The sequence below is a fragment of the Anabrus simplex genome, chromosome 3 (genome assembly GCF_040414725.1).
Source record: "Anabrus simplex isolate iqAnaSimp1 chromosome 3, ASM4041472v1, whole genome shotgun sequence".
Lineage (NCBI taxonomy): Eukaryota > Metazoa > Arthropoda > Insecta > Orthoptera > Tettigoniidae > Anabrus > Anabrus simplex.
In genome coordinates this window covers 525,257,443-525,283,215 of record NC_090267.1, presented here as the reverse complement: position 1 = coordinate 525,283,215, position 25,773 = coordinate 525,257,443, and the positions used below count along the sequence as shown (strand labels likewise).

The following is a 25,773-nucleotide window of genomic DNA, read 5'->3' as shown; positions in this document are numbered from 1 at the left end:
AGGACATATCGTGTCGGGGAGGGGTGTCTCAATTGATCAGTCTCGTACTGCCGCCATCCAGAATTTTCCCCTTCCAAAGGACGTCAAGGCTGTAGCCAGATTCATTGGCATGGTGAGTTTCTTTCGCAAATTCATTCCTAATTTTGCTGAACGTGCAGCTCCATTAAATGTTTTGAGAAGAAATTATGCCAAATTTGTGTGGGGTGATGCCCAATGTGAAGCCTTCATGGACTTGAAATCTGCCTTATGTAACGCCCCTGTACTGGCTATGCCAGACTTTTCTAAACACTTCATCCTTCAGACTGACGCCCCTTCCTCAGGCATATCCGGAGTTCTTCTACAGGAATTTCAAGAAGGGCGTCGTCCTATTTCTTATGCTTCCTGTGCCCTGAATCCTGCTGAGCGCAATTATTCCATTTATGAGTTGGAAGCCCTGGCTGTTGTCTTCACCTCAGAATGCTTCAGAATGTACCTGGAACATCTCCCTTTCGATCTGGAAACTGACAATCAGACGTTGAGTTGGGTACTGGCCAAGCCGCGAAAGACCGGTCGTCTAGCACGATGGGCAGTGCGCATCTCAGCCTTCCAATTTGAAGTCCGCCACATTAGTGGTGCGGAAAGCGTTGTGGCTGATGGCCTCAGCAGGATGTTCAATCCAGGCAACTCTGACCCTCAATCCGAGCCAGTAGACTCATCTCCCGAACAAGTATCAGCTTTTTTCAATGTAGTTCTCACTGACTCTCCCTTCCTTTTCTAGGATATTGCCAAACATCAAGAGGATGATCCTGAGTTAAAGGCCATTGTCGACAGGATTAAATCCGGTGAGCATGTTAAGCCCTATATTCTGAAGAATGGTGTCTTGTGTTGTCCTGCTCGTGGTCGCAGAGACCCCAAAATTGTAGTCCCACCTAACCTGGTCTCGGCTCTCTTCAAATACTTTCATGAATCCCCAGTGGGTGGTCACCTGGGCGTTTTCAAAACAAGAGAAAAATCCGTAACCACTTCATTTGGAAATCCATGGATAGTGAAATCCGTACCCTTGTCAAGTCCTGTAAGATTTGCAACATCAGTAAACCTGCCCTGAATACTCATCTAGGTCTCTTGTCTTCTGAGCAAGTTTCTCGCCCAATGGAAAGACTGTTCATAGACTATATTGGGCCTTTCCCGAGATCTCGGAATGGTCATCGTTTCATACTCGTGTGTGTTGACGCCTTTTCACGTTTTACGTGGCTGTTCCCCACTCGGATGGCTAACGCCAACACCACCATCTCATGCTTGAAACAGATATTTGCCTCGTTTGGACCCTGTCAATTCTTGGTAAGTGATAATGCAAGAGCCTTTACTTCTGCCCAGTTCTGGAATTTCTGCTTTGATCTGTCCATTGCTCACGTAACCACTACCCCGTATTACCTGAAGCCCAATTGTGCTGAGAGTGTGAATCATAACCTGCGATCTGCCCTCATCGCTTATCACTCCTCAGACCAATCCAAGTGGGATTCCTCATTAAATTGGTTGTCATTTGCATTTAACACTGCTGTCCATGAAAGCCACAAGCAAACCCTTGCTTCGTTAATGTTGGCTTTTACCCCAAATTCTCCTCTATCTAACCTATGGTCAATTAATGATCTTCTGCCCGACAATGACAGCCCAGGGAAGATCCGAGCTAATTGGCACCGTGCACGAAAGAACTTGAAGGTTTATTACGCTAGGGTCCAGCGTAATTACAACCACGGGCGGAGGCCGCACAAGCTCTCTGTGGTTGACCAGGTGCTTATTAAAACACATCCCGTCAGTAGTGCTACGGACCATGTTATCATTAATTTGGTCCCCAGATTTCGAGGTCCCTGCACCATCTTAAAGTTCCTTACCCCGGTGACATTATTGGTGAGCGATCCCGAAAGGAAAAGGATCAGCAGAGTCCATCTCTCCCAGGTCAAGGTACCTTAAGTCTGGTAGGGAAGGGAAAATACCATTGTTGGTGACCATGTAGATTTAGTTGTAAGTTATTTGTAAGAATTTAGTTATAAAATAATTTTATTGTAAGGTTATTTATAAGGTTTTAGTTATAACATAATAAGTTTGGTTGTAAGTTAATTGTAAGTAATTGTGAGGGTGAATACTTTAGGTATCCTCTAGTGTAAAGTTAAGTAGGTTGTAGTTTAGGGTCAGTCCTTGGAATTGTTCTCCTCACTTTCAGGTTTAGGGTAAACTCCTCTAGTTTCCTTTCGCACCCACCATAATCTGGTCAGATGTATTATAGATAGCAGTGCTTACCCTGAGACTAGTGCCCTAATATCCCTGGTGTCCCTACTGCATACTTATTAAGCCACCCTTTGGGTGACTGCTATAACGCGTCTATTGTACCCGACTCTTAGTAAAATTAAGTTTTATAGACAGCAAGAATGTTATCGTGATGGATAAATTTGAAGATACGTGGAACAGGTATTGCTGGCAAATTTTTAACGGGTTCTCGTTGATATTATGATGCCAATTTTAAGTTAATGGTTATTAAACACTCGGAAATGTAGAATAATTGTGCAGCAATTAAATTGAAATAATAAATAAGGTAGTTCAACCTATTCAATACAAATAAATACGTAATGTAGTGTTACATACCTATTTAATTATAAGCGGAAGCAGTACCGGTTTCGACCCCAATCCGGGTCATCATCAGCCGAATAAATTGCAAAAAACAATGCATAGGTAAAAAAGAAATTAAAGATCAAGTCCCCACAAAAACAATTAAAGAAGCAATATAAAACAACGGGGATAGGCACTGTAAAATTCTGAAGAAGTAGAAGGTAAGTCACTTAAAAGAAGCAAGGCGCAATCTTCTGAACAGCAGCATAGCAAACGCAAATTTCGGCATTGTCTCATAATGTTTATGAGAAGCGAAAAAATTTAATCTTTAATTGTGCAGCCGCAAGAAAATACAGACATGCCAACTTTCAAAAGTAAAAAATCAGGAGAAATTTGGCAGCGAATCACGACGTATTACGACACATCACCGATGGCAGAACATGTACTAATTCATTATAATTCAATACATTAACAATTCTATTTGGCCTACATATACAGGGTCTTTATTTATGCTTGGCAAGGACTTCCTCGCTCGACCATGGCCGCCGATGATAGGCCGCTACTGGTCGGTGGCGCGCGCGGTTTTCGGCACTTCCTGCAGTTGCTGAGAGCTGAGCTCTGAGATAGTAGGGTGTTCAATGAAGCTACTGCATACTGTATGTCATATTGTATGGTGTTTTATTGCGATTGTGTATAGTGCTGTAATTTATGCAAAATATTCATTACGTGGACATGTATATCTGCATAAATCTTGTATTAAGTGCAGAAAATTGTGCGCTAGGACAAGACGAAAGTTTCAAGCGAAATTTCCATTGAGACCCTTCCTATCAATCGGACAATAAAACAACTGGTCACGAGATTCAAGCGTACAGGTTCAGTAAACAATAAAAATAGACGTAAAGCATGTTTGGTACAAGGATCATAAGTAAAAATCTGTGGCCTCCTCGTAACCCAGATTTAATGGCATGTGATTTTTATTTGTGGCGAATGTTAAAAAATGTAGTTTATGGGTACAACCCTCACACACTACTGTAGATGAGCTTAAAGACAATATAAGAGTTGCAGTTACATCCATCAGTGCTGAAGAACTAGGTAGAGTAACCAAAAACTTCATTAGGAGATGCCAATTATGTTTGGCAGCGCATGGGGAACATTTTCAACATAAACTGTAAAAATGGTGAGTAAAATGCATGATAATGATTTTGAGCATCGTATTCTGCGGTACATACTCACGCGCGGTAGCCGGCGACTGAACCGTCACTGGCGGCCAAGGTCGAGCGAGAAAGTCCTTGCCAAGCATAAATAAAGACCCTGTATATATTTTTCATCATTTATATGTGAATACTAAATACTGGACATACCTGAACTGTAGGAACATGTGACTTCTCATCCTTCAACATGGTGATCACATTCCGCCTAATTTTTGTTCAACAGACCAGTAGCAGACTCAGCCCTCTTCAGAAACCTGGAACTAAATTTTTGCTCAAAGCACTTGCCTTGCTGAACTGATTTCAAGCTTGAAGTTTCTCCAATGTTTGTTCAGACAGCAAGGATCTGAAGTTTGTTTTTGTCTTTGTGACTCTGCTAAATATTCTTTCACATTGTGCATTGCTATGCGGAATTGATAAAATAGCAAGCATCACTTCAGACAGTCTGTCATATTTAAGTAAACCATCAGCTGATTTCATCTGACCTACCAATGCCCATTGAACATCAATTCTTCCTTCTGCCAGATCTGTATCTTCGAGCTGAAAGTTACAGAACTAGGAGTGCAGAATATCAGTTTCTTTATCCAAATGTTCCGTTTCACTAGTCAAAATGTTCAGACACTTGTTAATGAAAAATCTAAGGCTAGAAAATAATGCCTTACTTATAGCAGAAATATTTGCAACTTCTGCATTAATTAAAACTTCATTTTTGAATGGAAATTTGTGTACCATGTAGTCACACGATGAAGAAAAACACTTTCTAACAGACTTAAAGAATATGCACTTTTCCTCTGACTTCAAGATGTTCACTAAAACAAACGCAGAGTTCCCTATCATCAGATCACAATCATCCTTTCGATTTGCTGTAGTATGATAATCGACATCAAGGAAGGAGAGAGGAGGAGCTTTTAATAATGTGTGGTTTGCCATCACATTCTTCAATAGTTCCTCCAAAACTGACCTCAATAAGTGGATGTGCAGCATACTGGACTGAAGAGCTACATTTGGATTCTCAAAGATATCCATAAAACTTGAGATTTATGTAAATTTGATGAAAGGAACATGAACAGTCGTTCTTCACGTGACAAAGCATGGCTCTTAGTGCCATCAGTACTTCATTTTTTTTTTTTTTTTTTTTTTTTTAGTGAAACTGATGAGTGGGTTTTCCTTTTAACTGAGGAGTGAGGTGAAATGTTATGACAATCCTTCACCTTTTCAGACAAACAAGACACATCTGCACTTATACTTTGCTTAGGAATTTTGTAACTCTTCAAAGTTCCCATCTGAGAATCCTTACTCACGATTTTGCTCCTGAACAAAGTAACCAAAGGGTCCCACTGCAGCAAAATCCTATCTAAACACCTTAGTGATAACCATCAAGCAGGCACATGCTTCAGAATTATCGTGATCTCCGTGCTGTGTAAAGTCTGAAATTCTCTGAACTTTTCTTTCCTCTTTACACTCCTTTCCAGATAATACAATATATCAATTATACTTTCATCTACCCTTCTCTGCAGCAAGAATTAGGCGACACGAGCAGCCTTCGATGATGATGTTACTATTTTCCCGCTTCAAACATCCTGCCACACCATTCTTTAATCCTACCATTACTGGAGCATCATCAGCACCAAGAGCTAGGCAGTTTTTTATTGGAACTCAGAATTTGCAAAAAGTTGAAAGCAAAAGATTGGCAATGTTAGCTCCAGTAGCATCCCCTTCTAAATTAGGCACAGAGAGTAGACAACTCTGAATTTCATTGAGTTCAGGGCTAAAAAATGTTACAACAATGGGATATATTTTCAAGTCGTTTTTATTGCTACCATCAGTAGCAACAGAAAAATGCATTCATCTGCAAATATGATACAATTTTTGCCCTTTCTTCCATGCACATTTCTGTAGTTTTCGTTCTAGCACACCCATATCGTTTAGCGATTTCCAAATCAGGAAACATTTTTTGAAAGAAAGATCCCGCGTGATCGGTGAAATTTACAGGCAGGTTATGATCTAGTATAAATGATGTAAATAACGCCTCGGCATTCGCCACAGGATTTACATTTAAAGATTAAAATTTCAATTATGTTCCGTATTGAACTGTATCACAATTAAATTGAAATAACAAATAATGTGGTTCAACTTATTCAATACAAGTAAATAAGAAATGTAGTATTACATTCTTATTTAACTAGAAGTGGAGGCGGTACCGCTTTCGACCACCAATCTGGGTCATCAGCCGAATAAATATACAAAAACAATGCATAGGAAAACAAGAAATTAAAGGATGAGTCTTTCACAAAAACAGTTGAAGAAGCAATGGGGACTAGCACTGTGCGATTTTAAATCGTAAAATCTAGAAGAAGTAGAAGGTCGTCAGTCACTTATATGAAGTAAGGCGCAATCTTCTGAAAAGTAGCACAACACACGCAATGTTCAGCTCTGTGCCTCTAAATGTTTACGAGAAGAGGTGAACATATAAGTGAGCCAGCCTGCATATACTATCAGGCGCGAAGTCACAACACAATTTAATAAATATGAAGTCCCAAAATTGTCGCTTGATTGAAACAAGTTGCTAGCTCCTGAAGATCAGTGCAACATACTCAATGTCCGGCACTGTGCTTTCAAATGCCTTCAACATTAAAAACTTCATTTTTGGTCCGTACTTAAAGGAGAGGGAAATTTGATTGATCCACCTTTTTTCAATACATAATATGTTGTTAATATAATCACAACATTTCTTATTATATTCAGTACCGGTTTCGGTGTCTATGGACACCACCATCAGCTCAAACAGGAACAAAGATAATGTATGTAGTACATATAATAAACCCTCAGTAATAAGTAACATTAATAAGATGAGGTAAAAATACAATAATAAAAAATACAATAAAATAATAATAATATAATAATAAAGAATGAAAAATGTTGCGATTATATTAACAACATATTATGTATTAAAATAACTGTGCAGATGTCCACTACAAGTGGAAAAGAATTCCTACGCCTAAGTGCGACTGTGGTGCCTCCAAACAGGCCATCCTGCACATCATCAGCGAATGTCCAAAAAGAAAGTACAGTGGAGATATCAGCAACTTTGCCCATGCGCTTCCAGAGACAGTTAGCTATATAAATAACCTGGATATAAATATACAGTTTGTCCTTCAAAATCACTGTGTGTTGTATCTGTAAAGCTATACGCTAAATAAATATGTATTGAAAAGTGGTGGAGCAATCAAATTCCCTCTATTGTATGATATCTTTCAAATGCCAACGAAACTCAGTGAATAGCTTAATGATCAAGCCTGTAATTGTTTCAGTTGCGAAATTATATATATAATACAATTTAATATTTGACGTTAACTGTTCTAAAGAATCCACAATTATATTCAATTGACTTAAAAAACAATTGTGAGGAGAAAAATGTTAAGCGCAATACTAGAAACAAATGAAAAACGCATATGCATAACTGTTCTACATCTCTAAAGAATCTACAAGATCCTATTAACATTGATATATACTTCAATTATATTAACTTGTATTATATATATTTTCGTGACTGAAGCATTTGCAGGCTTGTTCTTTACGCTATTCACAGAGTTTCGTCGGCATTTAAAAGCACAGTGCCGGAAATTGCGTATGTTGCACTGATCTTCAGGAACTAGCATCTTACTTTATTTAAGCGACTTATCTTCGGCTTCTACACAATTTTGGGACTTCAAATTTATTCAATCGTGTTCCAACTTCACGCCTGGCAGTGTTTGCAGGCTTGTTCAATGAACTGTTCACCTCTTCTCGCAAACATTTTAAGGCACAGCACCAGACATTGTGAGTGTTGTGCTACTCTTCAGGAACATGCGCCTTGCTACATATAGGTGATTGATCTTCGACTTCTTCTGGTTTTTATGATTTAAAATCGCGTAGTACTAATCCCTATTGTCTTATATTGCTTCTTGAATTGCTTTTGTGAAAGATTTATCCTTTAATTTTTTGTTTCCCTATGCATTGTTTTTGTATTTTTAATCGGCTGATGATGACCCAGATTGGTGGTCGAAACCAGTACTGCTTTTAACCAAATAAGAATGTAACACTACATTTCTTATTTACTTGTATTGAATAGGTTGAACCACTTTATTTCTTGTTTCAATTTAACAGATAGGTCTTATCGCGATGATGGAACAGGAAACAACTAGGAATGGGAAGGAAGCAGCCGTGGCCTTAATTAAGGTACAACCTGATGTGAAAATGGGAAACCACGGGAAACCACCTTCAGGGCTGCCGAGAGCGGTGTTCGAACCTACTATCTCCCAAATACTGGCTGCACTTAAGTGAATGGAGCTATCGAGCTCGGTCTTCTTCTTTTTTTTTTTTATACCATATTTACCGGACTGTAAGCTGACCTCTCTTTTCCTACTTTCTTGGTTCAAAAATTCCCCTCAGCTTAGAATTGATAACAAAAACAGGGACAGAGCGTGTCCCCAGGTGGCGGATAGGGGGGCCCCTACAGTGTGTAGGGCTGGTTTGAAATAACCAATACAACCCGCAAACCAACAGGTAGCCCAATTCCTGGGGACTTTAGAATACTGGGACACCCTCTCTCCAGGGGTCATAAATATGGAGGGCCCTTGCTCTGGGTTAAGGGTGAAGACCTCAACGGCATCTATGGTGGAGAAGGTGGACTTCAGTATGGTGGAGATGGCGGAAGAGGCAACCTATCCTTCTGGGGGTGTACAGATGGAACCTACTGCCTTGTAGGACGGGGAAGGCATCCTCAAAGGCTAAGGGAGTAAACCCTGAAAGAAAATCCTCTTCTGCGTTAGGCCTAGCAAGTCAGCAGGAGAGTACTGAGTGCAGTCACTTTCAATAAGAAAAAGAGCCTCGGAAAGAAGAATATAGACCGGACTACGTCCTCTCAGACAATTGTAAAGTATGATGACCGTAAGGCTGATGATATACATTGTTCTGAAAGGAAACCCAAAATAAATAGATTCAAATACCGAATTGGAACTATGAACATTCATTCATTAACTCGAAAGGTAGAAGAACTCCTAGATATGATGGATAGAAGAAAAATATCAATATTGGGATTAAGTGAGACCAAATGGAAAGGGGTTGGAAGTAAGACACTTCAATTAGCATAAAGATTTAGGTTATCTCAACATTTGTATCATAATCCCCTACTAAGAACGAGAATCCATCTTTTACACACTGTTCAGGATCTTTTTACAACTTGTCCCACTTAAAATCGTGCTCAGATCATGGGAGTTTCAGAACTACTGCCAGATTTGGAGGTTAGGATCATTTGATATTGCTTCTCATAGCAGCTCTGTTGTATGGATTCTCTACTGCACCTAAAACGTATATTTCATAGGAGTAGTGGATAACCTACCGAAGAAAACACCAAGTAATCTTCTCAGGATGCTATCACTAAGTAAAGCTTTTGAAATCATCAGTCATGTATTTAAAAAGTGCTTGAAGGCACAGGAAAATGTGATGACGAATCTGAATCATCTGATGGCGATCTGATGCTTCATTAATATTTTATTTTAAATTTTCATTTCTGAAATGGAATAAATACGGTAAGCAAGTGTAGCATTGCAGGCTGACATGACTGGGTTAACAAATGGGTGCAGGTTCTTCTCTAACTAGTGCAAGAGGGAAGTCTCACTCACGGGTACAGATGTGCAGCAATTTCTTCGACGAGCTCTGTGAAATCATCTTCTTGAAGACTCTCCTGTCCTTCCAAGATGTCCTGGATCTCTTGCAAGCTGAGGAGCTCAAGCTTTCCTCGTCCCGTCTGCTTGCTTCCCTTACCCACGGCAGGAGCGCTGGAAATGTCTTCATCAGAGTCCTCGGCTGCTGTCTTACCCCTCATGTACTTTTTCTTCGTAGACTTGGTCTTAGTTTCTCGACCCTGTAAAAGGAACAGTGTTAAAAACAAGACAGCCTACGAGGCTACAATACAAAATAAAAACAAACTCATGACACAAATGCCCTGAAGGGCAGCAGATTCTATCTTCTTTCCACAGAGGTCGAGTGGACCTACAACCTCAGCCGTTATAATTAACAAGCAGAGGATAATTTGCTGCACACTTTCAGAAAATGTTGTTCATATTTTGAGGACAAGTAAGAAGACTTTGAGAATTCCATTCACAGAGCTGAACTTGACATCATCTCGACTTACATCCTCATGTTCCAACACCTTCAAGTATTTGAGAGAGGTGAGGAAACTGCTCAAATGAAGAATTGTGGGGCATAGCACAATGATATATTACTGGTATATATTTACAACAAGAACTAAATTGCTTGATTCAGAAAACAGAAAAACAATGTTCAAAAACAAGTTCATTAATTTTTATATTCCACGACGAGCTTCTGTAGCTCACCTGACAATGGATCACAAGCAGATCTGAATTCAGTGAGGAGCTTGCAAATTGTACTGGCATTTAATTATTCTGTAGACATAGAAATAACGGAAGAATGATTTGAAGAGGAGCAACATGGATTTAGAATAAAGAGAGGAACCACAGGCCTATTTTTTTTCTATCAGGCAGTTCATGGAAAAGTTTTCGGAAAAAGGGAAGGACCTGATAAGTGTTTTTGGCTTTCAAAAAAGCATATGACAATGTGGAGAGAGGAAAAATACAGGATGTTTACAAAAATATAAGTTCCCTAAAGCACTAATTAAAGCAGTTGTCATGTTGTATGATAGTTGTGAAAGTAGTGTTCAAGTAGGACATGGAAGACCTGAGTGGTTTAAAACAAGAAAAGTTGTCCAAAAAGGGAGTTCTCTTTCCCCATTGCTCTTCACTTCATTCATGGATACTGTTATAAAGGAACTCAAAGTAACAGATAATGAAGATCTCAATGCATTTCGTTTCACTGATGATGTTGCCATTTGGGAAGAAAGTGAGGGGGTGTTCAGAAGAGATTGGATCTATGGAATATAAGGTAACCCATATGCACCCGCCCGCCCTTTGCTCTGACATTGCTAGGAATCTGCCAGCTTTTTAGTATGCAACCTGGGTGTTGCAAGCTTTTGATTAAAACAGTATAGTGGGTGATCGACAGTGCGTATTATCATGGGACCTGTTGTATATTATTGAGAAATTCAACACTATTGCTCATAACACAAAAAAACAGAACAATACAGAAATATAACACATAAAAAAATCCCTCTGAAATCTTACATTTTTCATTAACTTATCTCATCTCTGAAGTTCTTTAGTGTGTGTTATGGCCTTAATTATACGACACAAGCCTAACATTTGCCTGATTTGGAAATAAGGAACTAATGGGAAACAAATCACAAGTAAGCGAATGATGAGATTCGAACCTATATCCCAAATACGAACTTACAGCCGTATGACTCACTCGGTGTATTATTATTATTATTATTATTATTATTATTATTAAGTCTGAGGATCAGTGGTAAAGTGTTCACATCCAGGTACCAAGATCGTAGGTTCAAATCCGACAGTCGCAATCGGATCTTGACGGACGGGAGAAAGTTCATTCGGCATTCCATGTCGTACGATATTACTACGCGAAAGATCTCTGGTGATTTATTTTATGTTCATTCATGCACAGGAACACTAATAACTTCTTCCTCACTAACACTGCTGAAATCATAATGTAAAACATCAAATATGCTTTGAATTTCGCTATTACTGAGCATTTCGCGCGAGCAAGCAACTTCCTTCTCAGCCATCTTGTCAACAACAGAATACAGATTTCTTGATCGATATTTTAATCAATTCTCTTTATCAAAGAAGCATATCAGAGCACTCTGGTGACACTTTGTGACACCAAGAACAGATTTCAATTAGAAATGTTTCTGGAAAAAGCCAACAGATGTACAAATGTTTCCAATATGCGACCTTGCATCCCGGCGTACCAGTCCGCTTGTGGAGTCCTGGCCCAGCCGCTGGAACGCGTACCAGTCTGCTTACGGGTGCATAGGGGTTAACTGTGAGCAAGAGCAAAACAGTGGTAATGAAAGTTGGCAGGACAAATACAACTTGCAACCTCACCCTCGAAGAGAAGATTGAACCTTCAAATATCTAGGGAGTACAATATCAATACCAAGAACGAGGTGTTGAACAGGGTGAAAAAAGGATCCAACTTCTTCCATCAAGTACGGAACATAGTATGGGGCAAGGGAGTTCCTCAGAGGGCTAAAGAGACCATGTTTAAGACTTATCTCCTGCCCATCATGACGTATAGTCTGGAGAGTTGCATCATACACAAAAGAGAAGCAAGTCAACTGCAAGCTTGTGAAACGGAATTCCTTAAATCGGCTGTACAGAAAACAAATTAGGACAGAATTAGGAATGATTAAATATGAAGAAACCTGCAGGTCAGCCTCCCTCAGAAGAAAGGTTGAAGTGGCTAGGACACATTAAGCGGATGGAGGTGACTCTAACTCTTGAAAAGGTCATTCCGGGACGAAGAACGATTGGACAGTCTAGAAGAAGGTGGTTAGACCAGATTAGAGAAGAGAGGAGAAACATGGGACGCCCTACAGAGAAGAAGCATACAAAAACTGTCACAAATGAAGACACCTACCTGGCTCGCTGGAAGGATTTCATGATGATGATGCTAAACAAATAAATTAAATAAATTAAACAATCATTAGGAAAATTTTCCTGCAGATCCTGACAAAGCATTCACAATTACCTTATTTCTCCAAATCCAAGACAACGTTTTTCTCTCAGAATCTCATGAGTCGCCTTGCATTTATGCCTAACAGTAATGAACACGACAGTAACCACGCTGCTTCTTTCCATCTCTGCGTGCGCGCATACACACACAAAACTCGACAGTGCTTCTGTGTAATGTCAGAGTGACATTCTATTAGCCTCAACAAAGACATTTTTTCATATTTGCAGAATGGCATTAGAAAGGTCATGGCTTCTCAGTGGTGTCTACGGTACCTTGACGCAAGTGTGATAAACTCACATAACTTGAAAACAATATTTTCTCACCCATGGGTAAATAATGCACGTATCGAGCTTGAATTATTATTTTACGATTATTATAATAATAATAATTATTATTATTATTATTATTACTTGTATATATGGCTATGAAGTGTTACATCCAGTTAGTATATGTATTGTTATTAAGATATGATCACGTCATTTGTGAGGTTATGTCATGAAACATGTGCTGTGCATAAATATTTATATATGAGTTCAGTTAATGTAAATACCTGTAAATTAATATTGAAAATCCACAGCCTGTTTCCAGTCATTCGACCGGGTCAGGAATGGAATGAATGAAGGCCCTATCTAGCGGTGAGGATAGGAATAGTGCCGGCTGCCGAAGCCTGTTGCACTCCTCTGGGGCAATGATTAATAAATTACAACTGAAATGATATTGGAGAGTGTCGCTGTAATGAATTATGACAGGGAAAAGCAGAGTACGCGAGAAAAACCTGTCCCGCCTCCGCTTTGTCCAGCACAAATCTCACAAGGAGTGACCAGGATTTGAACCACGGAACCCAGCAGTGAGAGGCCGACGCTCTGCCGCTTGAGCCATGGAGGCTATAAAATTAATATTATATAATTTATTCTTACTTGTATATATAATTTGTAATACACTATGGTATTTTGAGACACACTGTAACTTCCAGAATGACACAAGATCATGGTAGAATATTCTGTACATTATAATCATGTTGTTAGGCATTCGAGAATTTACGAGAACGTATTTTGGTAATGTATCTTTCTAGAAGCCTGGCCAGGCACATATATAAGGAGGTGGTCTTGATGGTAATGAGGAGTTATTGTTTAGTAGAGTTATGGTGTAGCAAGAATATACTTGTGATCTCGTGTTGTTGTGACATGCAGTGGTTGCAGTCTCCATGTAGAAGTGAAAGGCAGTTATTTAAAATGGCGGCTTTGTTGTGTGTATTTTGCTAGCAACAGCAGTGATTAAGGTTATATGTGCATTTAATTTGTAAATAAATGTGAATATATAACTGTACCAACTGACAGCATTTCATGTGCTGTCATTGTGGATACGTTAACTGGTGACCGTGAGACAGGACGTAAATATTTATGAGCGAATACGAGTGTAGTAGATCAAAATGCAAGTAATAGTAGAGAATATGTCTCTGAAACAGCTCAAAGACGAACTTACCAAGAGGAATGTCCGACTCGTTGGCTGAACGGTCAGCGTACTGGCCTTCGGTTCAGAGGGTCCCGGGTTTGATTCCCGGCCGGGTCGGGGATTTTAACTTTCATTGGTTAATTCCAATGGCCCGGGGGCTGGGTGTTTGTGCTGTCCCCAACATCCCTGCAACTCACACACCACACATAACACTATTCTCTACCACAATAACACGCAGTTACTTACACATGGCAGATGCCGCCCACCCACATCGGAGGGTCTGCTTTACAAGGGCTGCACTCGGCTAGAAATAGCCACACAAAATTATATATTACCAAGAGGAATCTCCCGAAGACCGGGAAGAAGAAATCGCTAAAGGCGCGGCTAAGGGAAGTATTCATAGAAAAAGGAGAAGTGCTGAAAAGTTTTTCATCCAAGTTACCAACTGATAAGACCAACTTAGAACACTGGGGCGAAATGCTGGCAACCAGGAATGAGTTAGCTGGAATATTTATAATGTCCAATAACGGACCATTGTCAACGAAGATGCTGACAAAACTTAGGAAGATGAGTTAAATATTCCCAAAATGTGTTCTAACTGAATGACCATGATGCAGGCACTAAATAACAAAATTTTAGACGGAAATGACAAACTTTGAGGTGGAATATTTCACTTTAAAAAGGTGAAAAAATGAGTGTATCCTCCTAATTCAATACATCATATATTCCATCATTAGTCAGAGTAAACAAATTCAAACATGTTCCGGCTCATTTGAGCCATCTTCAGTGAAAAATGAGGGGGGATGAAATAATTTACATAACACAAGTTAAAAAATGCCAAAAAAACATAATGAAGTAACAAATGAAAAAACAAAACAGAGCCTAGACGGAAACAAAACTGGCACGAATATACAATATTTACAACATTATGTGGAACAAAAAACAACTCACTGCAACAAAATTCAGTGAAACAGGTGTTAAAGCAAAAATAATAATTGAAACTAAAAACAGTGTTAACCTAAGAAGAAAAGAAATGAAACCAAATGATACATGGAGATGAACAATAAGTGCACATGGTGAGGTTGGGGACCTCTTGTAGAAAACAATCAACATCAAATTGGCTAGGAGGGGAGTGGGAGCAAAAAAATTTGAGAAACCAAGCCTGATACAACGTGCAGGCGAAAAACATGTAACAAGGAAGAAACACCGATGAAATTTAAAACTTTAGAAAGAGCAGCATTCTCAATCTAGCGGTCCCTTTCTTGAATTGTCATTTCATAATGTTGGCTGGTTGGTTTGCCTTATTATAAAGGGCCAGAGGGCCGTGACAAAAAATTGAGAAGCTGTGTTAGAGAGATAACAGATGTACCAACTCTCCAAGGGTCTGCACCCAGAAGGAAGCAAAAACGAGATCTTACGAGATATCACAGAGCTACTCCACGATAAGATTCGAACCCTAGTGAAAGTATCACAACCGACATCCTTTGATCTTTTACGCAGAATCATCGCCCAGCTGGAGGAGGAACAGAAGAGCAAAGCTACGGAAGATACCAGCGTATTTCGGAAGTGCTACCAGTGTGGAAAAGTGGGACACCTGAAGAACAAGTGCCCAACCCTCACGTCGGATAAACTAGGTCCGGCCCATGCTGGAGTAAGGGGGGATGGGGCCAAGATCAGGAATGCGCCTCATGACCTGACAGATGAGCAACACTGGTCAAGTAGGAGAGGGATTGGTCAGATTGTGAGTAGTACAGGCCAACCCTGCCCAGTTATCATCTTAAGGATTGGCAATGAGAATTTTTCAACCATACTCGACAGGCAAGCAAGCCATTCATTCGTCAATGGGACTGTTGCCAGATTACTACCACCTATGAAGTCTCACCATCTCGGAAGTGTAGTGGGAGCAATGGACGGTGTAACCTATTCCATCCAAGGACAGACTAACCTAACCGCTAAATGTTTGAGTAGGTCTGTTGCAATTAACGTTGCAGTGATTCAGAACCTGACATCATGGTGATCCTAGACTATGCAGCTCATGAGGTCTTTTTGGGAAAAGACAGACGCAAGGGGGTCGCCTGGAACAATGGAAATCTCCGGACTCGCAAGGATACGGAAGTCAACGTAAACCTGGGAGATATCCAGTTAACACATATTCGACCGAGTGAAGAAGAGGAAGTATTTCTTGTCCAAATACCAATAAAGGTGATTTGTATTGAATAGGTGGACAAGAAATACTTCTTATTATAATTGCTGTGAATAACATCATTCAACACGGAACAAACATGAGAATAATGACCTGTAATGAAGAAGAGGAGCCGAGACACACCTTAAAGGACTTTCCGGAAGTCATCACCAATAAAATAGGATGGACTACCATGGTAACGTACACCACTAAATGCAGCGTTTCCTCACCTGTTCAAGCAACGTCCATATCCAATCAACCCGGATAAGTGCAACTTCGTCATCCAGAAGATTCAAGAGATGGAAGGGCATGGTCTCATCGAACTCTCTACATCCTGTTAGGCATAACCTATCGCCCTACCGAAGAAGAAGAATGGGGAGTATCGACTATGTGTGGACTTCCACAGGTTGAACGAGAAGACCGTTTTGATGCCTACCCCATGACTGACCTGAAGACTCGCTGAAACAATTAAGTGGGGTAGGATTTTCAGCACCATGGATATCAACTCTGGATGCTGGAAGTGGAGGTCGAGGAAAGTTTTAGACCACTGACCACCTTCATGACACCAAGAGGATTCTACCAGTTTGTAGTAATGTCCTTTGGATTGAAGAATGCTCCTGCCACCTTCATGGGACTGATAGATAAGGTATTATAAGGATATGTTGGAGACCTCTGCCAAGAGTATCTTGACGACATTTCAATTCACAGGAAGAGTTTTCAGGAACACCTTGTACATCTGAGGAATGTGCTGGAACAAGAGAAATTCATGGACTGACTTGTAAACTGAAAACGTGCCACTTCGTCCAGTCCCGCGTAGAATATCTGGGCCATGTCCCAAACTCTGAAGGCTCAGAAAGGCAACCGGAGAAGAATCACGCTATCAAAGAAGTTGAACGCCCGCGGACCAAGCGACAAGTATGTCAGTTACTTGGCTTGTGTAGATGATACAGCAGCTTCGTGCCACACTATGAAGAGAAGACAAAATACCATTCACCGATCTACTCCATAACAACTGCTCATTCCAATGGACCAGCAAAGAAGTGGCAGCATTACAAGGCATTAAGGCTGATATGCAACGCTCTGGTCTAGCCCCCTCAACGGAAGATGTGCCTGCAGACAGATGCCAGCGACTCCGGCTTAGGAGCAGTGTTATTCCAGGAGACGAGTGATGGCGGAAGGGACATCATCGAGTATGCCAGGAGGAAGCTATTCTCCACCGAACAACACTACTGCACTGCCAAGAAGGATGCCTTAGCCGTGGTGTGGGTCATAGGCAAATTCAGAGGCTACTTGGAGGGAAGAAAGTTCCCTTTGTAGAACCTAGTCAGGTCCGCGCTCTTTGTAAGCAATTCCCTGAGGTTTTTACTGGCAAATTAGGTTAACTGACATCTTGGAATATGAAATTGAGTTATTAGACAACCAACCATTTAGATCTCCCCCTAATCGTCTCTCGCCACCACACATGCTTGACCTGTAAAAGATAGTTCAACAACAATAAAGGTGTTTTAATTTGTTCCACCTATTCAATACTTTTATTTTCACTTATAGTGGTTACATAAATAGACTCTTAGTTAAATGGGACATGTTTCACCCTCAATTAAGGGCATCTTCAGCCTAAAAACAATCATCAAGAATACAACTAATATTAAAAGTGGAAGCTAAAAGGTTTAGCCAGTTGTTAAAATTCGGAACATAAAAATGTGAAAAATGATACAATATATAAAGATGCTAATGGAAAACTGTCTATGATTAAACTATAATCTTGTCGGAGACTAAAACTTTTTCCATTAAAATTCTGATTAAAAACAGTTCATTTAAAATATTAGTGGAAAACCAAAGTGGTTTCAGCCAATTGTATTACCTACCGGTGCTAAGGGCCACTTACAATTTTTCATTAGATGCTTCTGTCTCACTTTATGCTGACGAATTTCATCAGTGGCCTTGGAAAGATTGTATTTATGACAATCATGTTTATGCTTGTGTTCACGCCCTCATTTAAAGTTAAAAACTTCATGATTGTTCCGTATTGAATAGAGAAATAAGAAGATGTACAATATTATAGGGAAGGATCCACCTTTCAATACTCCGTAGTAAGTTGAACTAAAAAGTAGTTACAACCTGTTTATTGGGACCGGTTTCAACACATTTCAAGTGTCATCATCAGCCAATTAGCGAAGATCTTAAAACAACTAATACATTGAACACAGGCAAAAAATTAAATTAACATTGTATCATATCGTAGCAATTCAGTTATATTATTACCACTTTGGTTTTCCACGAATATTTTAAATGAACTGTTTTTAATCAGAATTTTAATGGAAGAAGTTTTAGTCTCCGACAAGATTATAGTTTAATCACAGACAGTTTTCCATTAGCATCTTTATATATTGTATCATTTTTCACAGTTTTATATTCCGAATTTTAACAACTGGCTAAACCTTTTAGCTTCCACTTTTAATATTAGTTGTATTCTTGATGATTGTTTTTAGGCTGAAGATGCCCTTAATTGAGGGTGAAACATGTCCCATTTAACTAAGAGTCTATTTATGTAACCATTATAAGTGAAAATAAAAGTATTGAATAGGTGGAACAAATTAAAACACCTTTATTGTTGTTGAACTGTAAATTTTCAATACGGACCTAAACTGAGGTTCATAATATGTAAAATAACTGTAAAAGATAATCGAGCAAATGGAGAAAGACAGTGTTATCAGGCCCTCTACTTCACCATATGTTTCCATGGTATTCTTGGTACAAATAAGCCCTCTGGTGGCTTCAGCGTTGGCATCCACTATCGTGCCTTGAATAGTATGATTGTTCTTCAATCTATCCCGGGCCGGACTTGCACACCTGTTTTGGGTGGTTTTCTGGGGGCAAAATTCTTCACTGTACTTGACCTGAACCAGGCGTACTACCAGGAGCCTTTATCTAAATGATTTATTCCCCTTACTGCTTTTATCACAGATTGAAATTTATACAAGTTCTTGAGGTTGCCGTTTGGCTACGCATGTGGTGCTGCTGTCGTTACCAGGTTGCTGAACTCTATCCTCTCTGATATTAAATTCAAGTTCGTGTTTAATTATCTGGATGACCTTGTAATCTTTTCTAACACCTTCGAGGAACACATGGAGCAAGTTAGGGAAGTTTTAGAACATCTAAGGAAAGCTGGACTTACTGTGAAAATGTCAAAAATTGCATTCGCTAAACCAAGCATGTCTTTTCTTGGGCATATAGTTTCATCCAATGGTGTCTCAGAAGACCATTCTAGAACTCGTGTCATCAGAGATTTCCAGCCCCCAAGGGATATTAACTCTCTCAGTGCCGCGTGTATTTGTTAGGTACTAGCCAAGAGTGCCACCCACTTTTTGTCAGATTTGCAAATCTCTAGAAAAAAATTAATCACTCTCTCAATTTACACCCATTCTCAGTGAATTTTTTTGTTATATAGAAGGAATGTCCCTTTGAATTAATGGCAATTTATACCTAAAATCATTTATAGCTAAAATTAAAATAAATAAAAAATATAAAAATTGAAAATACAATTAATGAAAATCCACATTTTAAGGCAAATATGTAGTTCTAAAAATCAGTATGACACATTAACTGGTGGTATTTTTTGTAACACAGACTCTTGACTGTCGTATTGAATAAAATGATGTTATTTGGAGTGATAATATATCATAAAAATCAAAATATAAGGTAAAGGTACAGCATCATGAGGAGGGGCATGTTTCAGTCTGGGTAACTCGAGGAAAGTGTGAGGTAGTTGGTATGGTAAATCACTATTATGGGCAACTTCAGTGAATAATAGCAATGTGTGATTTTGTGAATACCAATGTTACCGTGGAAATCTTCGTTACAATCCCAATTATTTCTAACCTCGGCAATTGGCTGTGTTTACAAAATCATTTTCAGAATCACTCTCAATGACTATAACCTCACTAGAAGTAATTGAAGGGTTTGGTGGAAGAAGGGCGTAACTCGAATTACAGCATTTAAGATATTACCACATTGTATAATTTCACTCTAATCTTATATTCTCATTTTATATTTTTACCATGACAATCAGGATCCAGATTTTTATCTTTGAGTGTGAGTGTAAAAAGGCTGATGATGCCCTTTTAAAGGGCAAAACATGTCCATTCAAATTTTAGTTTAATAGGATGTAAGTCCTAACTTTGTAAATTCTATTGCATTGAATAGGTTGAACCCAATAAATTTTGGTAATATCTTAAAATGATGTACATTTCAGTACGGACCAAATATGAAATTTGTAACATGTAATTACAGCATTTATCTGTAAAATGACTATATATGCTCTCTGCTGGTGTCTGCAGCAACCAGTGAAAGCAGCTTTACGCTAGCTCCCATAGATGGCAGTGGAGAGTCATTTCTCATACACTGCTGAGTTGCGCCTGTCTTGGGCAATGGCTGCTGTGTCACCACACGCAAGTTCTGATGAAAGTGAATACAACTGCGAAACGCAGGCAATCAAGAATGAGTTAGCTGGAAAATTTATAATGTCCAATAACAGACCATTATATTGGTTTTATAAATTTACTCATTCAGGACAAATATTTTAAATTCCCTATGGGAATCAACATCTGTATTATCTGATGGCCAGGCAGGCATCAATTTTTGGAAATGAGACATAGCTCTCATAATGCATTGGCACTGCTGGTGGATTCAAGTAGCCTACGCAGTATGCACTAGCCTTGCGTCTTGGGTGGTGTGCTAAGTCCCAACTGACGAGCCTAACTTAGCACATGAGGGCGAAACGCAGGCAACCAAGAATGAGTTAGCTGGAAAATTTATAATGTCCAATAACGGACCATTATATTGGTATTACAACTGTTCTGATGAAGGAAATAGTAGTGAAAATTACTTATATGATAAGAAAACAAAGAACAAGGTAGAAAACAAAAAAGATTTAAGAAATTTTGGAAGAAAGAGATCATTAAGCGCAGACGAAATTCCGGGAAAGCATATACAAGTACTTCAGGAAAAATGGTGAGTATAATAGCCTACTTGTTAATATTGTACTGGTGAATGAATTTAGGATACTACTAATGCAGGCTTATACTGTAATATACCGTACATTAGATTTAGGTAAGCACTTAAATACTAGGTCTAACTAATATTTTACCGCAGGTTAACAAGAAAACATTTAAACCTGTTGAACAACGCTGCATGAAGAGATGCTATGAGATGTCTGCTGAAGACCAGGAAATCCTTCATGGAGGGTTTTGGAGAAGTGGAAGCAAAGAACAACAGGATACACTTCTTATTGGATACATGTAGAAGAGGAACATCTAGAAACGCCAGGAATATTTCATGTTATTGTGATATTGTGAATATTTAATCTATTTCTTGCATTGCAGGTTTTTAGTAAATATAATGTACGTATGTTTTGTAAAAATGCTTGTCATCATAGTTAATATTATGCAGTATTGTACCTCCACAAGAAATACTGTACCTACAGTCAATTTGCAAGATTACATTCATACTGTTTTTTTTTTTCAACGAACTTCTACGGCAGCAGGGCGTAATTAAAAAAATATTAAGGCTCAGGTCTTGCGAGTTATTGAAACATTGCCCATAAAACTCAATGTAAATATATGAGGAAGTGTATCTCTAAGAGATGCATGAATATTGTTACATTCCAGTAACAGATAAAAGGTATAGGCAGTTTTCGTTGATTATCTCAAAACTATGTTTTTTGAGTTCCGCCCTTCTTCCACCCAACCATTCAATTTCAACACTATTATGAATTCCAGTTCATTTTATGACTCAGAATAATTATAATCATTCCCTAAACTATGTACGTAGTCAGCTAGACCATCATTATTTGTAAATATGTCGTCCCGTAAGTCCGCCATCACAGACACAGCCTTCACATTTTTTAAATGTTCGTCACATGAAAACAAATAATTTTATCAGCTCCTAGTGGTAAATTTGGAGATTACACACCTTCCTTGATAAGAATATACTGATACATACTGCCATCTAACGGAAAAGGAAGAGCTACGACGATTTCCAAACGAGTCTGCATGAGGGATGAAATATCATTCCTGGCACTTTCGGCGTGTTCACAGGGGAATGATAAATCATCCCTTGGCGCTCAAAGAGTTAAAGGTGTTGCCCGCTTCATCGGTATGGTGAACGTTTCGAGGAAGTTCATCCCCAACTTTGCTGAAATTGCTGCTCCTTTGAACTATCTTAGATGGAAAGATGTAAAGTTCACCTGGGATAGTGCCCAACAAGTAGCCTTTGATTCACTGAAAGTTGCTCTAATGAATGGCCCCATGTTAGTGATCCCAGGTTTCAACAAGTGCTTTATCGTACAAACCGATGCCTCAGGCAAAGCTATTGCTGGTGTGCTCTTGCAAGACGAACATGTGTGTATGCCTGTAGCCTATGTATCTAGGATTCTTACTAACCTAGAAAGTTGAGACCCTTCAATGAAAACGTAAAGTTTGACATAGAAACTGACAATCAAGCTCTCTGTTGGGTATTGAATCAGCCCAAAAGAATTGGCAGAAAAACTAGATGGGCTCTGCGAATTTCATCTTTTAGTTTCAATGTTAGACATATCAGGGGTTCAGAAAATGTCATCGCTGATAGCTTGCGTAGAATGTTTGATGGAAATTATGGTGCTGACGTGAAATCTGATGGCGAAAAACTTGAAATTAATGTCGTTGGCGGTAGTGCCATCCTTTCGGATCTTCCTTTATTGTACAACAAATATAGGGATCATAAAAAAATCGGACCCAGAATTGAAAGGGATCATCGACATAATTAATGATGGGACTGAAGTTAAACCTTATTCCCTATCTAAGGGTGTTCCTTGTTGTAAGGGTCAGAAGGACCCTAATTTCAAAATTGTTGTCCCTAAGGTTCTTGTGCCAGTCATTTTCAAGTATTACCACTGTTCTCCTATTGGCGGTCATTTGGGTACATTCAAAACCAGTCAGAAAATCAGACAGTTCTTCATCAGGAAGAAGATGGACAGTGACATCAGAACCACAATTAAACTCTGTAAATCTTGTGCCATTAGTAAGCCTAACTTGAATAACCGTGTTGGATTGTTGTCAACGTCGCAAGCCTCTTGTCCTATGGAAAGGACATTCATTGACTACGTGGGCCCTCTCCCTAGGTCTTCTCTGGGAAATACTCATATCTTTGTGTGTATCGATGCATTCTCTCGGTTTTGTTGGATCTTTCCCACCAGATCCACTAACTCTCGAACTCCGATCAGCTGTTTGAACTCTATTTTTGCATCCTTTGGTCCTCCCAAGTTTCTAGTTTCTGACAATGCCAGTTCCTTCACAAGTAATTCATTTAAGAGGTATCTGTTCGAAATGTGTAACTCCCATGTTACTACGACTCCGTACTATCCAAATCCTTCATGTGCTGAGAGGATGAATAGAAACCTAAGGTCTGTACTGATTGCGTATCATCATGATAATCAATCCAAATGGGATACTTGTCTATACTGGTTGGCCCATGCATTCAACACTGCTACTCATGAATCACATGGTAAGACACCTATGTCTCTCATGTTCAGTTATACCCCATATTCTCCTTTGTCCAATGTGCTGTGTATCAAAGATCTTCTACCTAAATTGTCTAAACCTAATGACGTTCAAAAAAGGTGGAATGAAGTCAAGATGAACTTGTCTGTGTCGTATGAGGCCAGGAATAAGTACGATAAAGGCAGAAAATCAACTACATTGAAAGTTGGTGATCAAGTGTTTGTTAAGTGTTACCCCATCAGTAAGGCCATCAATAAGTTTTCAGCAAAGCTTGCTCCGAAATATCAAGGTCCCTGTACTGTATTACAGTTTTTATCTCCAGTATCAGTGTTGATGAGCGACCCTATTGCTACGCGAATTAGGCGTGTTCATCTTTCCCAAATTAAGATTTGTTAATTGGTCATTTTACCCTATTTCACTATGGGTTGAATGCAACTTTTGTAATCGTCTTGTGCATTTGGTTGAACTGGGTACACGTACTGCAGGTTGGTGAATGATGTTTTCATTATGTTAGGCATTTGCAGATCTGTGTCATGAGTGAACCTTTTTGGGTAATAATTTTGATGGTTGATACCTTGTAACCTAAGTATTTCATGTAACATTATCTACCTTGGTGTAATTGTACTGATTCTTTAGATTTTTTTTCATCAGATATTTGAACCTTTTGCTTATGTGGTGTGCAGCCAAATTATCATCTTGGTATTGAATTCCTTTGAACTTACTAATATTACCTCTGGATTGTTTCTTTCCTGCTCGTTATTGTGAATTACGTTAAATGAATTTTATCTTGTCTGTTTTTCGGTGGAAAACCATCTAGGATGACGTGGATCATTGCTGAGGTATCGTGTGTGTAAGTGCCAGTAGTGAGTGGAGTGCGTTTTCCATTTTCATTGTATGTGTGGGTGTGCGAGGTGCTTGGAGCTGTGTTCTATTATTGTGCTGTACGGAGGATCAGTGCCTGTTTGCCTAGTGCCTGACTACTTGTCAACTGGTTTTGGTATATTAATGAGATCAAAAATTAGATGTATGGCTTTTCAGGCGTTTGCTCTATTAACCATAGGGAATTTAGAATTACCATTTGGAATTGCTAGGCGGGCATTAATTCCATTGTGGAGTTTTATCTCCCGTATGCAGTTATCAGACTGTGCCACATAAGAAGCTTCTGATAAGTTCACCTGCATACACCCCAGCATAAGTGGGTAGGGTCTGACACATCCCACTCTGACGAGTCTAGTGTCAGACCTAAGACGAAGTGCTGGTTAATAGAGCAAACGCCTGAAAAGCCATACATCTAATTTTTGATCTCATTTTTGATATGCTCTATTGGTGGAAAAATATCTAATTCCCTCCATGGGAATTTAGAATTACCATTTGGTATATTATTCTACGAGAATCCTATCACTAGTTTTACTTACCTGCTAAATTTTACCCAACTTATTCTTGTTGAAATTGTTTTAAAATCCTATTATCCGGTTCTGTTGCACTACTGTGAGCATTGTGGTTGAATTATTTGCCCTTAACCGTTAGCATGTGGCGAAGTCTGATTTACCTTATCTACTAGTTGTTAGTGTTGTTGGGTTCCATGAAAAAGGATTCTTAACCTGAGGAGTGAAACTCAATGGATTGGTTCTGCTTTGTTACTGTACTGTGATTTTGATTTGTGTTGAGGCTGGGATGTTTGAGGGGTACTGTTATGAATTGACTCATGTATCTACGGTTATTGTGTTATGTTAGGTATTTGGCAGTTATGACACTCTGGTTTACTTCTGTGTTCCAGTACATTTGGCCTTTTAGTTTGCATGCGCCTACAACTCTGTTGGAATAACCTTCTCTGGTCTGAAAATCTTGTTTGTTCTTAAGAGTTCTGGTCCTTCATTTTCTGTTTTCCTGCATAACTTTGAGCTGATATCATGCATTTAATTTGTAGTACTAGAAAGTTCATTTAGGTTAACCTGCCAGTCTAGGGCCTTTTACCCTCAGTGCAACCTTTAATATCTGTTGTTATTGTTGATTTATCATATTACCGTTCTGTGGCGTGCTAGATAAGTATGGGATCACCTAGTATTTCCCAAGCGGTACTGCTAATTGATTATGGGGTCTCTTGGTTGTGTTCCTCTCTTCTTCATTGTTCTATTGAGTGTTTTCTACGGTCCTGCCTCAT

General features: G+C 39.2%; 1 protein-coding gene across 1 annotated transcript in view; it reads right to left on the bottom strand.

The window, feature by feature from the left end:
* Ufl1 (UFM1 specific ligase 1) overlaps positions 1-25,773 on the bottom strand; it is a 392,500-nt gene that overhangs the window by 139,909 nt on the left and 226,818 nt on the right. Inside the window, exon 9 of the mRNA XM_067143679.2 lies at positions 9,452-9,693. Within this exon, the coding sequence (XP_066999780.1) occupies positions 9,452-9,693 (242 nt within the window). The remainder of the gene's footprint in view (positions 1-9,451; positions 9,694-25,773) is intronic.